General features: G+C 34.5%; 1 protein-coding gene and 1 long non-coding RNA gene across 2 annotated transcripts; one reads left to right on the top strand and one right to left on the bottom strand.

Moving 5' to 3' along the window:
• The first annotated feature begins 2,927 nt into the window (after nucleotides 1–2,927).
• On the top strand, nucleotides 2,928–9,134 carry LOC137618278 (protein kintoun-like). The gene is made up of 2 exons (XM_068348450.1): nucleotides 2,928–3,101; nucleotides 6,834–9,134. Exons 1-2 carry the CDS (start codon nucleotides 2,949–2,951, stop codon nucleotides 7,683–7,685), a joined length of 1,005 nt encoding a protein of 334 aa, XP_068204551.1. The 5' UTR covers nucleotides 2,928–2,948; the 3' UTR covers nucleotides 7,686–9,134.
• A 1,091-nt stretch (nucleotides 9,135–10,225) lies between these two features.
• Nucleotides 10,226–11,672, bottom strand: LOC137618279 (uncharacterized). The gene is made up of 2 exons (XR_011039762.1): nucleotides 11,220–11,672; nucleotides 10,226–11,126 (listed from the first exon to the last, which is right to left on the bottom strand). It is a non-coding gene; the product is annotated as an uncharacterized lncRNA (long non-coding RNA).
• Between the last annotated feature and the right edge of the window lie 5,376 nt (nucleotides 11,673–17,048).

Below are 17,048 nucleotides of genomic sequence, written 5' to 3'. Positions count from 1 at the left end.
TCTCATTAGTCTCGTGACTTCTACGTTGCCTTAAAGATTTCACGCAAAGTTTGGGGGCCGATGTGGTAACGTCCTTGTCTGGGGTTCGAGTCCTGTTTCTTTGGTCGCTGCAACCTCACCATCCTTGTGAGCTAAAGATTGGGTTTTAGGGAAGCCTATAGGTCTATCTGCTGAGTCATCAGCATCCATTGCCTGGCCCTTCTTGGTCCTAGCTTAGGTGGAGAGGGGGCTTTGGGCGTTGATCATATGTATATATGGACAGTCTCTAGGACATTGTCCTGCTTGATAGGGTAATGCCACTGTCCCTTGCCTCTGCCATTCATGAGTGGCCTTTAAACCTTTAAAAGGAGGATGGCATACACATATTTACTGTACATTAAGGATCATGTTTTGTGTAGCACTGTCATTTGCAACATACTGTCACGTGCAAAGTCTTTTTCAACATAATGTCATCTGCAACATACCGTCATTTTTAACATACTGGTATTTGCAACATACTGTCATCTTCAATATAGCCATTTGCAACATAGTGTCATCTGCAACATAATGTCATCTACAACATACTGTCATTTGTAACATTCTATCATCTGCAGCATACTGTCATTTGCAACATACTGACATCTAGAACATACTGTCGCCTGCAATATAGCCATTTTCAACATACTGTCATCTTCAACCTTCTGTCATCTACAACATACTGTCATCTGCAACATACTATCATCTGCAATATAGTCATTTGCAACATACTGTCATCTACAACATAGTCATTTGCAACATGCTGTCATCTGCGATATACTACCAACTACAACATACTGTCATTTGTAACACTGTCATCTGCAACATACTGTCATCTTCAACATACTGTCATCTACAATATACTGTCACCTACAACATACTGTCATCAGCAACATATTGTCATCTGCAACATACTGCCATCTACAACATAATGTCATCTACAACATAATGTCATCAGATACATATTGTCATCTGCAACATACTGTCATCTACAACATACTGTCATCAGCAACATACTGTCATTTGTAACACACTGTCATTTGTAACATACTGTCATCTGCAACATACTACCATCTAAAACATACTGTCATCAGCAACATATTGTCATCTGCAACATACTACCATCTAAAACATACTGCCATTTGTAACATGCTGTCATTTGTAACATATTGTCATTTGTAACATACTGTCATCTGCAACACACTGCCATCTGCAACACACTGTCATCTGCAACATACTGTCATCTGCAACATACTGTCACCTACAACATACTATCATCAGCAACACAATGTCATCTGCAACATACTGTCACCTACAACATGCTTTCATCAGCAACATACTGCCATCTGCAACATACTGTCATCTGCAACATACTGCCATCTACAACATAATGTCATCCGCAACATACTACCATCTAAAACATACTGTCATTTGTAACATACTGTCATCTACAACATACTGTCACCTACAACATACTGTCATCAGCAACATATTGTTATCAACAACATACTGTCACCTACAACATACTGTCATCAGCAACATATTGTCATCTGCAACATACTGCCATCTACAACATACTGTCATCTGGAACATACTTCCATCTACAACATGCTATCATCTGCAACATACTGTCATCAGCAACATACTGTCATTCACAACCTTACAACACCAGGCTACTGTCATCTGCCACATACTCTCATCGATCATTGGGTCTAGAAGTTCTTCTCTTCTTTATGACAGTGCCTGTATCAACCGAGACTTAAATTGCCTTGGGCTGCTTCAAGGACGATGTCGTATCCATGCTCTTCCTCGAGTGCTTCTTAGCGAAGATGATGTTCATCTCTCTCTCTCTCTCTCTCTCTCTCTCTCTCTCTCTCTCTCTCTCTCTCTCTCTCTCTCGAAGATGATGTTCTCTCTCTCTCTCTCTCTCTCTCTCGAAGATGATGTTCTCTCTCTCTCTCTCTCTCTCGAAGATACTGTTCTCTCTCTCTCTCTCTCTCTCTCTCTCTCTCGAAGATACTGTTCTCTCTCTCTCTCTCTCTTCTTGAGGGGGGGTTTAAGAAAGATTGACGTTTACTTGCTACTACCCCCCTCCCTCCCCCCTCTCACTTCTCCCGCAAACACTCCCTTTTCTCAATTTCTCCCTACGTATTATCCTCCCTCATTGGGTTTTTAGTCTTCGCTGTGCCGAGGGCAAACGTGTGTATGCATTATAGTGCCAAGTTTATTCTTTTGACGTTTAATCAATTTTGTAGTAATTGTCACGTAGTGGGGTTCCAATACTTTAACAATTTGAAAAGTATTTCGTCTTATAAGTTTTATTTTCTAAACATATTGTTATAGTTAGTTCGATTGATTCTACGTTATAGCATAGAATTTAGTAGCTTTGTGTAGATTAGACTGGCTTATACGAGCCTTAATTCAGTGGCAGTAGAGACTTGAACCTCTGATATATTATCCATATTCAATTTTCTATTCAATGAAGAGTGAATTCTGTGGCAATAAAGTCGTGAACCTCCAATATATAATCCGTATTCAATTTTCTATTCAATGAAAAAAGTGAATTCTGTGGCAATAAAGTCGTGAACCTCCAATATATAATCCGTATTCAATTTTCTATTCAATGAAAAAGGGAATTATGTGACAGTAGAACTCTGCCTGCCTTAGTTCAGTGGCAGTAGAGCCTTGAACCTCCAATATAGAATCCAAAATCAATTTTCTATTCAATGAAGAGTGAATTCTGTGGCAATAAAGTCGTGAACCTCCAATATATAATCCATATTCAATTTTCTATTCAATGAAAAAAGTGTATTCTGTGACAGTATTCTTGAACCTCCGATATATAATCCAAAATCAATTTTCTATTCAATGAAAAAAGTGTCTTCTCTGCCTGCCTTATGTCGAAACTTAAACTGAACCTAGCAAGGGAGATCATGATGTCAGTGGGTACAAAGAATTACCTAGACGTGGAACCAGACGATGTGTTTGTCGTGAAAAGTCGATTCCAGTTTATAAATAGTGTTTACGGTCTCGTTGTCTGTCCAGTGCTCAACCGTCTGACGTACATTCCAGTGGAACATTCACAGGTAGGAGTGTGTGTGTCCGTATCTTCCCTATGTAGGGTAGAAGAGACTCTTTAGCTATGGTAAGCAGCTCTTCTAGGAGGAGGACACTCCAAAATCAAACCATTGTTCTCTAGTCTTGGGTAGTTTCATAGCCTCTGTACCATGGTGTTCCACTGTCTTGGGTTAGAATTCTCTTGCTTGAGAGTGTGTGTGTGTCCGTATCTTCCCTATGTAGGGTAGAAGAGACTCTTTAGCTATGGTAAGCAGCTCTTCTAGGAGAAGGACACTCCAAAATCAAACCATTTTTCTCTAGTCTTGGGTAGTGTCATAGCCTCTGTACCATGGCCTTTCACTGTCTTGGGTTAGAGTTCTCTTCCTTGAAGGTACACTCGGGCACACTATTCTATCTCGTTTCTTTTCCTCTTGTTTTGTTAAAGTTTTTATAGTTTATATATGAAAGATTTATGTCAGTGATGTTACTGTTCTTAAAATATTTTATTTTTTCCTTGTTTCCTTTCCTCACTGGGCTATTTTCCCTTTTGGGGCCCTGGACTTATAGCATCCTGCTTTTCCAACTGGTGTTGTAGCTTAGCAAGTGATAATAATAATAATAATAATAATAATAATAATAATAATAATATGTAATAAAGAGCAAGTTTCAGGCTATATATATATATATATATATATATATATATATATATATATATATATATATATATATCATCAGCCGTTACTAGTCCACTGCAAAACAAAGGCCTCAGACATGTTCTTCCCCTTGGCGTCTGTTTATGGCCTTTCTGCGCCAGTCCATATCCGTAAACTTTCTTAGTTCGTCAATCCATTCTCTTCTCTTCCATCCCCTTCTTCTTTTACAATCTCTAGGGACCCATTCTGTTATTCTTAATGTCCATCTATTATCTGTCATTCTCATTATATGTCATGCCCATGTCCATTTCTTTTTCTTACATGATGTTAGAATATCCTTTACTTTAGTTTGCTCTCATAATGTTGCTCTGTTTCTGTCTCTTAGTGTTATTCCCATCATCATTCTTTCCATAGCTCTTTGAGTTGTAACTAGTGTATGTTCTAATGTTTTAGTAAGGCTCCAAGTTTTTTATGCATAATACTGGTAGGACCATCTGATTGAATACTTAGAGAGAGAGAGAGAGAGAGAGAGAGAGAGAGAGAGAGAGAGAGAGAGAGAGAGAGAGAGAGAGAGAGAGTTACAAGGATTTTGAATATCTCAAAGACTTTTTACTCTATCCGCGGAGACTCCATTTGCTCTTTGGTAGAGCGATTTAGTTTAAGCATTTAGAGAGAGTTCTTATGATCTTGTCTAACTTATTCTTGAACTCGTTTACCATCTAACTGTTTACTACATCTGCTGGAAGTCTATTCCAAGTATTTTGCTATTTTGTATCTAAAGAAATTGCCACATTGAGAGAGAGAGAGAGAGAGAGAGAGAGAGAGAGAGAAATGTTTCTTAATCAACAAAATTGGACGCTAATTAAATACTCATAATAATAATAGTTATGATTATATATACTGTATATATATATATATATATATATATATTATATATATATATATATATATATATATATATATATATATATATATATATATATATATATATATATATATATTATATATATATATATATATATATATATATATATATATATATATATATATATATATATATATATATATATATATATATATATATATATATATATATATATATATATATATTATATATATATATATATATATATATATAAATAGAGAGAAGAGAGAGAGAGAGAGAGAGAGAGAGAGAGAGAAAAGGCCTTCTGACTGCTCCTGTTATTTTCCTTCCCTCAGATCACATCTGCAGAGGCTGGATTTAAGAAATCTAGGCACGCAGTCCAGGTTTAATGGTGTTTCACTCTCCTTCTTTTCGAAGTCTCTCTCTCTCTCTCTCTCTCTCTCTCTCTCTCTCTCTCTTAGTTGCGAAGTGTATATTTGAAGATTGGGTGAATTATTATTATTATTATTATTATTGTTATTATTATTACTTGCTAAGCCACAACCCTAGTTGGAAAAGCAGGATCCTATAAGTTCAGGGTCCCAAACAGGGAAAATAGCCCAGTGAGGAAAGGAAACAAGGAAATAAGAGAAGTAATTAACAATTGAAATAAGATGTTTAAGAACAGTAACAACTCTTAAAATAAATATTTCATATATAAACTATAAAAACTAGGAAAATAAGAGGAAGAAAAATAAGATAGAATAGTTTGCCTGAGTGTACCCTCAAGCGAGAGAACTCTAACCCAAGACAGTGAAAGACCATGGTACAGAGTCTATGACACTACCCAAGACTAGAGAACAATGGTTTGATTTTGGAGTGTCCTTTTCCTAGAAGAGCTGCTTACCATAGCTAAAGTCTCTTCTACCCTTACCAAGAGGAAAGTAGCCACTGAGCAATCATATCGCAGTAGTTAACCCCTTGAGCAAAGAAGAATTGTTTAGTAATCTCAGTGTTATCAGGTGTATGAAGATAGGGGAGAATATGTAAAGAATGGGCCAGAATAATCTGTGTCTGTGTAGGGAAAGAGAAAATGAGCCGTAACCAGAGAGAAGGATCCAATGTAGTACTATCTGGCCGAGAAGGATCCAATGTAGTACTATCTGGCCGAGAAGGATCCAATGTAGTACTGTCTGGCCACTCAAAGGACTCAATAACTAAAGTGGTAGTATCTCAACGGGTGGCTGGTGCCCTGGCCAACCTAATACCCACGAAAAGAGTCTTTTACCCTTTATCCAAGAGTCTTTTACCCTTTATCCATAATTCTCATTAATCTTCCTCCACTTACTTATCCCAGTGTGTTTTTTTTATCCGCTTGTGCTGCAAAACATCATGAGCTGAATTTTGATCCACATCTTTGATGCGACTTGTAACTGTCTGTTCCGGATCGTATTATGTCCAGAGGTTATTCTAGTTAAGTTCTCTCTCTCTCTCTCTCTCTCTCTCTCTCTCTCTCTCTGGGGTTGTCGTAGTTCTGGGGTGATCAAACATGCTTACTTGCTCTCCCACCATGAGGGGGTTATGTTCAATTTTGCCACATGGAGAGAGAGAGAGAGAGAGAGAGAGAGAGAGAGAGAGAATAATACAGACATATAAACTGTTGATGCTTGTGAGTTTGTTCTCAACAGAAAATGTTTCGCTCTGTGTGCATATTTCTTTTCAATTTTATCTTAATATGTATGGGACTTACCATACATTGTTCTGGGACAACCATGTATTACTCTACGATAACCATGTATTATGTGACAACCATACACTATTGTGTCCTAACCATACATTAGTCTGTGACTTTACATTATTGTGACAACCATACATTAGTCTGTGACTTACATTATTGTGACAACCATGCATTAGTCTGTGACTTACATTATTGTGACAACCATGCATTAGTCTGTGACTTACATTATTGTGACAACCATACATTAGTCTGTGACTTACATTAGTGTGACAACCATACATTAGTCTGTGACTTTACATTATTGTGACAACCATACATTAGTCTTTGACTTACATTATTGTGACAACCATACATTAGTCTGTGACTTACATTATTGTGACAACCATACATTAGTCTGTGACTTACATTATTGTGACAACCATACATTAGTCTGCTAATCATACATTGTTTTGTGACAATTGTAAACCAGAAAGTAACATGCTATTATTTCTCTATTTCATTGCAGCATGGTCTTGGAGAAGCATCCCCTCTCAAGCAAAATGTGGCCGAAGGCGTCGTCAGGAAGCCCCGGGTCACCCGAGCCGTCAGCATGTGCGAGGAGATCCCCACGACCCCTGGGATGAGATTGAAGGGCCCCACCTGCTCTTGGCCTAGGGGCATTTTGAAAAGGCGCTCTCGCTCCCTCAGCGAGTCTCAGCTAGGTTCAGTTGTGCCCTTGGAATCCCTCGTGTCCTTGGAGACGCCCCTGGAGGTGGATCTCGCCGAGGACGAGGAGGAGAGCGTGGAGGAGAGTCTGACCTCCCTCTTGGGAGAGAAGAAGAGCGTCCGTTTCAACGACGTCGTGTCCCGCCAGCTCTTCCGGTCCAACTCGTCCATCCTGGGCCAGAGAGCCAAGAACCAGAAGAAGGCCCTCAAGAAGCAGAAGTGTCGCAATCGCAGGACGTCCGAAGGCAGCAGCGACAGAGACAGCGACGCTAGCCAGTGCCACAGTGACCCAGGCCCTTCGAGTGGCGAGCCCACGACCACCACCACCACAGATGAGGATGATACCGACGCTACAGTAGAGGCCGACGAAATTCTCTGGGACTCCACCAATGCCAAGTTCACATCCTCCCGTGATCTCCACAGCACGTTTGTAGATGTGGATTTGGACGTTGAAAACAATAACAGCACCAGCAGCAGTAGCAATACCAGTGGCAACGTATCGAACAACAAAGGCAGCACTGCCAGTAGCGAAAACGACGATGGAGAAGGTTTCGTCGTCAAGGCGAGCAAGAAGAAGAGGAAAAACAAGAAGAAGAACAAGAAGTTCGAACCTGCAAATAACTTCATCTTTCAGTTGGACATCGAGCCATAGTCTGAGCATTACTAACGTACCTGACTTATTATTTTCCATGTATCCCTCTTTTTTTTTATTTCATTTATCCTTCGTGCTGTCTCTATAATAAATACAGCATGCCAGGGGAACCTCTTTTGGGGTTAGTTAACTTTGTCACTTAAGTATGCGAGCGTAGTACAACTGCATGGATACATAGTACATAATATATATATAGTGATAATATAATAATCATTTTTATTTCGTTCATATGCATGCATACAATGTACATCTTATGTTATCCTTTTAAAGAATTTTTTGATTGGTTTAACCAAATTATATGTGACTTGTTCCCAATTTGCATTTGCGAAGACTGACCGGTGCTTTTTTTTTATGATTTAAGTGTTTTTGTCCCCTTTTGATAGGGGTGACAGAAGGAACTTGTTTGTATAGTAATTCCTATTTTAATTTTTCATGCATAATTCCAAAAAGAACAATCAGTCTTCAGTCTCATTTAGTGAGTAGCACAGGAAGAAATTGGCTTTTGATTTCATAGGTTACTGACAGGTTAGTTCTGAAAGTAATATATTCCCCCTGGAGTCAATAGTACAAGACTCGTTCTGTTTGCATAATCCAGCATAATGTTGCTGTAGGTGATGACCTCTTATGTTAATAGACAGTAATCTGTATAGAGTTTTGAGGAATTGATATATTGCCTGTGAGCAGGAAGGCTAGAGTTGTGCTGGTTACCTCTGTATTTTTTCTCCAGCACTGTATAGCTTTTGTAAAAAGGATTGATTAACCTACGGTACTGTACAGCGTCTTACTGTAAGGAGGAAGTCTACAGCTGTTCTGATTTCCTCTGTATTTCTTCTCCTGTACAGTCTTTGTGAAAATGATTGGTTACTCTAAGGTACTGTACGGTGTCTGTGAAGTAGAGCCTTGCCTATGAGCAGGAAGTTAAGAGCTGCTCTGATTACCAATATATTTCGTCTTCGATAGACCCTTTGTGATACGGATTGAAATGGCAGTCTGGAAGGACTGCAGAGAATGATGTTGGCTAAACCACTTTCGTAATGTAATTTAATATTCTGATTTTCAGGTATTTATGGTAGTAACATGTTTGCTAAATCGTTGGCAGTTGGACCTGGTTAGGAGTTGGATTGTACAATAAAAATGCCAGGTGTCAATAACTTTTAAGCTCCATTATCAACAGTAGGGGCAGGGTGATGGGTAAGCTACCTCATCCTATAGGGAATTGTAGAAACAGTCATAATTTTGTTCATATTCTGTGTCTGAAGTGTGCCATCTACTTATTTATTCTGTCTACCATAAATGAAAATTTTAGATTTCCAACAATATTTATATTATCACAAGGAGTCTTTTGAGTAATTACAATTTATCTTTGAAGTGTAATATTGCAATGCATTGCCAACTGTTTATTTTGATTTGTTCCCAACTGTATAATAGTCTTCTTTTCATTAAAAGGTATACTGTTTAACTGTCACATGGTATATGGTGAATAAAAATAAAGATAAAAACTTTAAAATATCAGTACCATGCAAATATATTATCAAGGCATTTCATTATAACTTACATCTAAAGTCACTGCATTGATGCTGGGCGAAAGAAGCCCCGCCCCCTGATGATGTCATAACCAATCACGTGTGGCTGCTTAATGCAGGAGACAACACAATTGGCTATGACGTCACAGTGGGTGGGGCTTATTTTGCCCGGAATCTCCGCGGCGACTAGAGTGTTATTATTTGTACGCTTAATTACTGCTTTTAAGTTAAAACAGAGGCTCTATTTCAATACTGCTGTAGAGGTAAGGTTTGTTCTATCTTTTTATTGAATAAATACTGGACATTGATACTATGTAAACTCAATATAGGTCGTACTTATAATATTTCTTTCGTTGATCGAGATGCATATTACTCCTTATTACAATACCTTTAGTTGGTTATTTGTGTTTTTGTGGATTATGTACTGTATTTGGATGTCATTACTACACAGTTCTGTTTTTTGGAGAAATGTATGATGAGGAATTTTCTACAAGTTTACAGTGCATTATTTCGATTTGATAACTTGTAACTGTACCAATATCACCTTTTTTGGTTTATCGAGTTATTACGGCTTAATGATAAATTCTGTACTAATTTCATCTTTGTGGTTTAGTGAATTGTAATGGTTTAATAAGTTGTACAAAGTCCACCTTTTTGGTTTAGTGAATTATTATGATTTGATAATAAATTTTGTACTAATTTCATCTTTGTGGTTTAGTGAATTGTAATGGTTTAATAAGTTGTAACAAATCCACCTTTTTGGTTTAGTGAATTATTATGATTTGGTAATAAATTTTGTACTAATTTCATCTTTGTGGTTTAGTGAATTGTAATGGTTTAATAAGCTGTAACAAATCCACCTTTTTGGTTTAGTGAATTATTATGATTTGATAATAAATTTTGTACTAATTTCACCTTTGTGGTTTAGTGAATTGTAATGGTTTAATAAGCTGTAACAAATCCACCTTTTTGGTTTAGTGAATTATTATGGCTTGGTGAGAAATTTTGCACCAAATCTATGATATAATGATGAATGATATATTGAATTAATATTATTTGATGTGAATTTTTGTACTAAGTTCACTTTTGTGGCATATTGAATAATTATAATCTGATAAGTTGTACCAAGTCCACTTTTTGGTATAGTGAATTATTATGGTTTCATAAGTTCTAGTAAATTCACCTTTTTGGTCCAGTGAATTATTATGGTTTGAAAAGGAATTCTGTACTAAATTCATCTTTCTGTTATAGTGAATTATTATGATTTCATAATTTATAGGAAGTTCACCTTTTTGGTCCAGTGAATTATTATGGTTTCAACAGGAATTCTGTTCTAAATTCATCTTTCTGTTATAGTGAATTATTATGATTTCATAATTTATAGGAAGTTCACCTTTTTGGTCCAGTGAATTATTATGGTTTAAAAAGGAATTCTGTACTAAATTCATCTTTCTGTTATAGTGAATTATTATGATTTCATAATTTATAGGAAGTTCACCTTTTTGGTCCAGTGAATTATTATGGTTTGAAAAGGAATTCTGTACTAAATTCATCTTTTTGTTATAGTGAATTATTATGATTTCATAATTTATAGGAAGTTCACCTTTTTGGTCCAGTGAATTATTATGGTTTGAAAAGGAATTCTCTACTAAATTCATCTTTCTGTTATAGTGAATTATTATGATTTCATAAGTCATAGGAAGTTCACCTTTTTGGTCCAGTGAATTATTATGGTTTGAAAAGGAATTCTGTACCAAATTCATCTTTCTGTTATAGTGAATTATTATGATTTCATAAGTCATAGGAAGTTCACCTTTTTGGTCCAGTGAATTATTATGGTTTGAAAAGGAATTCTGTTCTAAATTCATCTTTCTGTTATAGTGAATTATTATGATTTCATAATTTATAGGAAGTTCACCTTTTTGGTCTTGTGAATTATTATGGTTTGAAAGGGAATTCTGTACCAAATTCATCTTTGTGGTATAGTGAATTATTGTTTTAGTAAGTTCACCTTTTTGGTCCAGTGAATTATTATGGTTTGAAAAGGAATTCTGTACCAAATTCACCTTTCTGATATTGTGAATTATGATTTGTTGAACCAAATTCACCTACGTGGCATAGTGAATTATTTTATTTCAATAAGTTGTACCAAGTTCACTTTAAACTGTTTAGTTTTCAAATAATCAAAGTCTCTAGTGGTTAGTATATATAACACAACTCACTTTATTTACGTATTTCTAACTTTCCACGACAAGAGACCCCCAATATATCGAAAAGTGCAACTTAAGCAAAAAGTACCGGTCCGGGAAGCTTTTGAAAAGCCCCCCACCCCCCACCCCCCCTGATAAGATACAATCTCCATTACTAGAGAGTACAATTCACAGTACATCACTGATTTTTGTGTTGGGTTCAGATGCTGTAATGTGTTATTTTGGACATGCAACCTTTGTAGTTGAAAAATGGAATAAAGAATATTTAATATTTATAGATTTTGGTTTGGTTTCATCCAGTTCCTGGTGGTGAGTTGTGATGTGAGTTGTGAATTCATCCAGTTCCTGGTGGTGAGTTTTGATATGAGTTGTGATTTCATCCAGTTCCTGGTGGTGAGTTTTGATATGAGTTGTGATTTCATCCAGTTCCTGGTGGTGAGTTGTGATTTCATCCAGTTCCTGGTGGTGAGTTGTGATATCATCCAGTTCCTGGTGGTGAGTTGTGATATGAGTTGTGATTTCATCCAGTTCCTGGTGGTGAGTTTTGATATGAGTTGTGATTTCATCCAGTTCCTGGTGGTGAGTTGTGATATGAGTTGTGATTTCATCCAGTTCCTGGTGGTGAGTTGTGATATGAGTTGTGATTTCATCCAGTTCCTGGTGGTGAGTTGTGATATGAGTTGTGATTTCATCCAGTTCCTGGTGGTGAGTTTTGATATGAGTTATGATATGTATGTCCTGTATGGCTTGGTTGATAGCTACCTTGCTTATCGTTCTAAGTGACGAGGGTTCGATCCCAGTGTGAGGTAAGATTTTATTTTCTATTCAAACACAGTATTGTGTTGATTATTGTGGTGTATATGTATGCATATACGTACACGTGTTTATATATATATATTATATATATATACAGTATATATAAATATATATATTATATATATGTATATATATGTATATATACATATATATATATATATATATATATATATGTATATATACATATATGCATATGTATATATACATATGTGCATATATATATATATATATATGTGTGTGTGTGTGTGTATATACATATATGCATATGTATATATACATATGTGCATATATATATATATATATATATATATTTACATATATATATATATATATATGTGTGTGTGTGTGTGTGTGTATAAATGTACAATTTTAGTTAATTTTATTCAAAATGTTCACTTCTCTTAAACTTATGACCATAACAGGGATATCTGGAGTGAGAGAGAGACTTATATTTATGTATAATAATAAATTTCCTTCCCAAATGGGATGGCTCAAGAGAAGAGAAAAAAAACAGTCACTTCTATATCTGCTCGTTGGCACCTATTATTATTATTATTATTAATATTATTATTATTGTTGTTGTTTTTGTTACTAGCCAAACTACAACCCTACAGTAGTTGGTAAAGCAGAATGCTACAAGCCCAAGGGCTCCAACAAGGAAAATAGCCCTAGGAAGGAATGGAAATAAGGAAACAAAGAATAGTTCTTTGCTATTTATAATAAGTTTCCCCCAAAATGGGATGGCTCTTGATAAGTGTAAAATAATGTTACTACCACATCCACTCGTTGCCAATCAAGAGTAAACTACTATTACTGGAAGCTTAAAATAACAGCAAATCTCACTACAAGTTATGAAATCTTACGAACAATCCCTGTGGAGTTAGAGGAAGACAGCTACAAACAGATCATTAAAAACTGACAGCAACAAACAGACCATTAAAAACAGCTACAAACAGACCATTAGAAACAGCTACAAACAGACCATTAAAACAGCTACAAACAGACCATTAAAAACAGCTACAAACAGACCATTAAAACAGTTACAAACAGACCATTAAAAACAGCTACAAACAGACCATTAAAACAGCTACAAACAGACCATTAAAACAGCTACAAACAGACCATTAAAAACAGCTACAAACAAACCATTAAAACAGCTACAAACAGACCATTAAAAACAGCTACAAACAGACCATTAGAAAACTAACAGCTACAAAACATTATTAGCAAAGAAAGATAAGTCTCAGTAGACTTATATGTTCTCCCAACCAGACATTTTTATCTCGTGTCTCTGCGCCATTCCGATGTGAAACCTTTCGTCTGGACCAACGAGGTTGGTTTTACTGGGGGACCAATTTCCCGTCTCCCGAAATATTGGCTGTAAAAAGAGATGGAGTTTGGAATTTGCTTTTTTTTACGTCAGGTGGTTTTCAAGGTTAGTAATTAGTTGAGTATAGAAGTGAGTTTACGCTGATTCTTTTAATTTAGCCGTTTTGTTTGAGAAGTTAGATATGTCGCTACATTTGTTTTCTACTAAATAGGTTTGTCATTTTTTTATTTTGTGAGAAATTGGAGGTTTCAATTTGTTTGAGTATAGAAGTGAGTTTACGCTAATTCTTTTGATTTAGCTGTTTTGTTTGTGAAGTTAGATATGTCGCTACATTTGTTTTCTACTAAATAGGTTTGTCATTTTTTTATTTTGTGAGAAATTGGAGGTTTCAATTTGTCTCTATTTTTGGTCTGTATGAGTAATTATATTTGTCATTTCTATTTTGAGAAATTTGAGTTTTCGCTTTGTCACTTTTTTGTTTTGTATGAAAAATTTGATTTGTCATTTTATTTTGTATGAGAAGTTAGATTTGTCACTTTTTGTGTGAGAAATTCGATTTGTCATTTTTCATTTTGTGAGAAGTTTGAGTTTTTACTTTGTCACTTTTTTGGTTTGTATGAAAAATTTTATTTGTCATTTTTTTTTGTATCACAAGTTAGATTTGTCACTTTTTGTATGAGAAATTCGGTTTGTCATTTGTCACCTTTTAAATTTATCATTATCACTTTTTTGTTTGTCTGAGAAATTCGATTTATCCCTTTGCCCTGTATGATTGCTTGGTCTTATAGCAACCTTCTTTTCCCAACTAGGGTTGTAGCTTAGCTATTAATAATAATAATACTTCACAACACAAGTAATAAGTCTGCCCCAGTAGCACTAGGGAGCTGATTGGCCTCCCTAGCCCCTGTGACAGGTTTTGTTTAATGAAATTCACAAAATCAGATATCTCTTTTGCTTAGAAGGACAGTCAATGCTGAAGTAAGAAGATGGAACTCGATCAATAGCAGACAGTGAATATAGTACGATTGTTATTACTATAGAGGAAATTAAGTTGAAATCTCTCTCTCTCTCTCTCTCTCTCTCTCTCTCTCTCACTAGCAACAGTAACTCGAAAACGTGAAACTCTTGTTAGAGTCCTATGATTATGATGAAAATAATGTTCATGTATAGTGATGTATATATCTCTCTCTCTCTCTCTCTCTCTCTCTCTCTCTCTCTCTCTCTCTCTCCAGTAAGTTATTTATCAATCTATCAATTTGAATCTCAACCAAACCACGAAATTAAAAGTCATATCTTAAAAACGCAATGTGACCCAGCTGTAAGAAAATGATTATAAACTTTTGACAAGAATAACAAAGTATGAAATGGCCAAAATAATAAAATATGAAATGGTTAAAATAACAAAATGTGAAATGGCCAAAATAACAAATATGAAGTGGTCAAAACAACAACATATGAAATGGCCAAAATAACAAAATATGTAATGGCCTAAATAACAAAATGTGAAATGGTCAAATAACGACATAGGAAATGGCCAAAATAACAAAATATGAAATGGTCAAAATATCAAAAGGCCAAAATAAAAAAATATGAAATGGCCAAAATAACAAAATATGAAATGGTCAAAATAACAAAATATGAAATGGTCAAAATAACAACATATGATATGGCCAAAATAACAAAGTATGAAATGGCCAAAATAAATAAAATGTGAAATGGTCAAAATAACAAGATATGAAATGGCCAAAATATGAAATGGTCAGAATAACAAAATATGAAATGGCCAAAATAACAAAATATGAAATAGCCAAAATAACAAAATATGAAATGACCAAAATAACAAAATGTGAAATGGCCAAAATAACAAAATATGAAATGGCCAAAAAAAAGGTGAAATGGTCAAAATAACAAAATATGAAATAGCAAAATAACAAAATATGAAATAACCAAAATAACAAAATATGAAATGGCCAAAATAACAAAATATGAAATAGCCAAAATAACAAAATATGAAATGGTCAAAATAAACAAAATATGAAATAGCCAAAATAACAAAATATGAAATGACCAAAATATAAAATGGCCAAAATAACAAAATATGAAATGGCCAAAATAACAAAATATGAAATGTTCAAAATAATAAAATATGAAATGACCAAAATAACAAGGTATGAAATGGTCAAAATAAGAAAATATGAAATGGTTAAAATAACAGAATATAAAATAGCCAAAATAACAAAATATGAAATAGCCAAAATAACAAAATATGAAAAGACCAAAATAACAAAATATGAAATGGCCAAAGTAACAAAATATGAAATGGTCAAAATAACAAAATATGAAATGACCAAAATATAAAATGGTCAAAATAACAAAATATGAAATGACCAAAATATAAAATGGTCAAAATAACAAAATATGAAATGTTCAATATAACAAAGTATGAAATGGCCAAAATAACAAAATATGAAATGGCCAAAATAACAAAGTATGAAATGGCCAAAATAACAAAATATGAAATGGACAAAATAACAAAATGTGAAATGGTCAAAATAACAAAATATGAAATGGTCAAAATAACAAAATGTGAAATGGTCAAAATAACAAAATGTGAAATGACCGAAATAAACAAAATGTGAAATGGCCAAAATAAACAAAACGTGAAAGGGCCAAAATGGCAAAATATGAAATGACCAAAATAACAAAATATGAAATAGCCAAAATAACAAAATATGAAATAACCAAAATATCAAAAGGCCAAAATAACAAAATATGAAATGGCCAAAATAACAAAATATGAAATGTTCAAAATAATAAAATATGAAATGACCAAAATAACAAGGTATGAAATGGTCAAAATAACAAAATATGAAATGGCCAAAAAAACTAAATATGAAATGGCCAAAATATAAAATGGTCAAAATAAACTAAATATGAACTGGCCAAAATAACAAAATATGAAATGGTCAAAATAAACTGAATATGAACTGGCCAAAATAACAAAATATGAAATGGCCAAAATAACAAAATATGAAATAGCCAAAATAACAAAATATGAAATAACCAAAATAACAAAATATGAAATAGCCAAAATAACAAAATATGAAATGGCCAAAAAAAAAAGGTGAAATGGTCAAAATAACAAAATATGAAATAGCAAAATAAGAAAATATGAAATGGTTAAAATAACAGAATATAAAATAGCCAAAATAACAAAATATGAAATGGCCAAAAAAAAAGGTGAAATGGTCAAAATAACAAAATATGAAATAGCAAAATAACAAAATATGAAATGGCCAAAATAACAAAATATGAAATACCCAAAATAACAAAATATGAAATGGCCGAGCCAAAATACTAGAAGCCACAGCAGGTGGCAAGACGAGCGAAAGATAACCAGAGATTTTAAGACCAGAGTAATGTCTGTCTTTACGTCCAACCTTAGTGCCTTGTAATACGGGGTCACTGCTGATGCATCTCTCTC

The sequence above is a fragment of the Palaemon carinicauda genome, chromosome 24, assembly GCF_036898095.1.
Source record: "Palaemon carinicauda isolate YSFRI2023 chromosome 24, ASM3689809v2, whole genome shotgun sequence".
Classification (NCBI taxonomy): Eukaryota; Metazoa; Arthropoda; class Malacostraca; order Decapoda; family Palaemonidae; genus Palaemon; species Palaemon carinicauda.
This window is presented reverse-complemented; position numbering and strand designations above follow the sequence as displayed.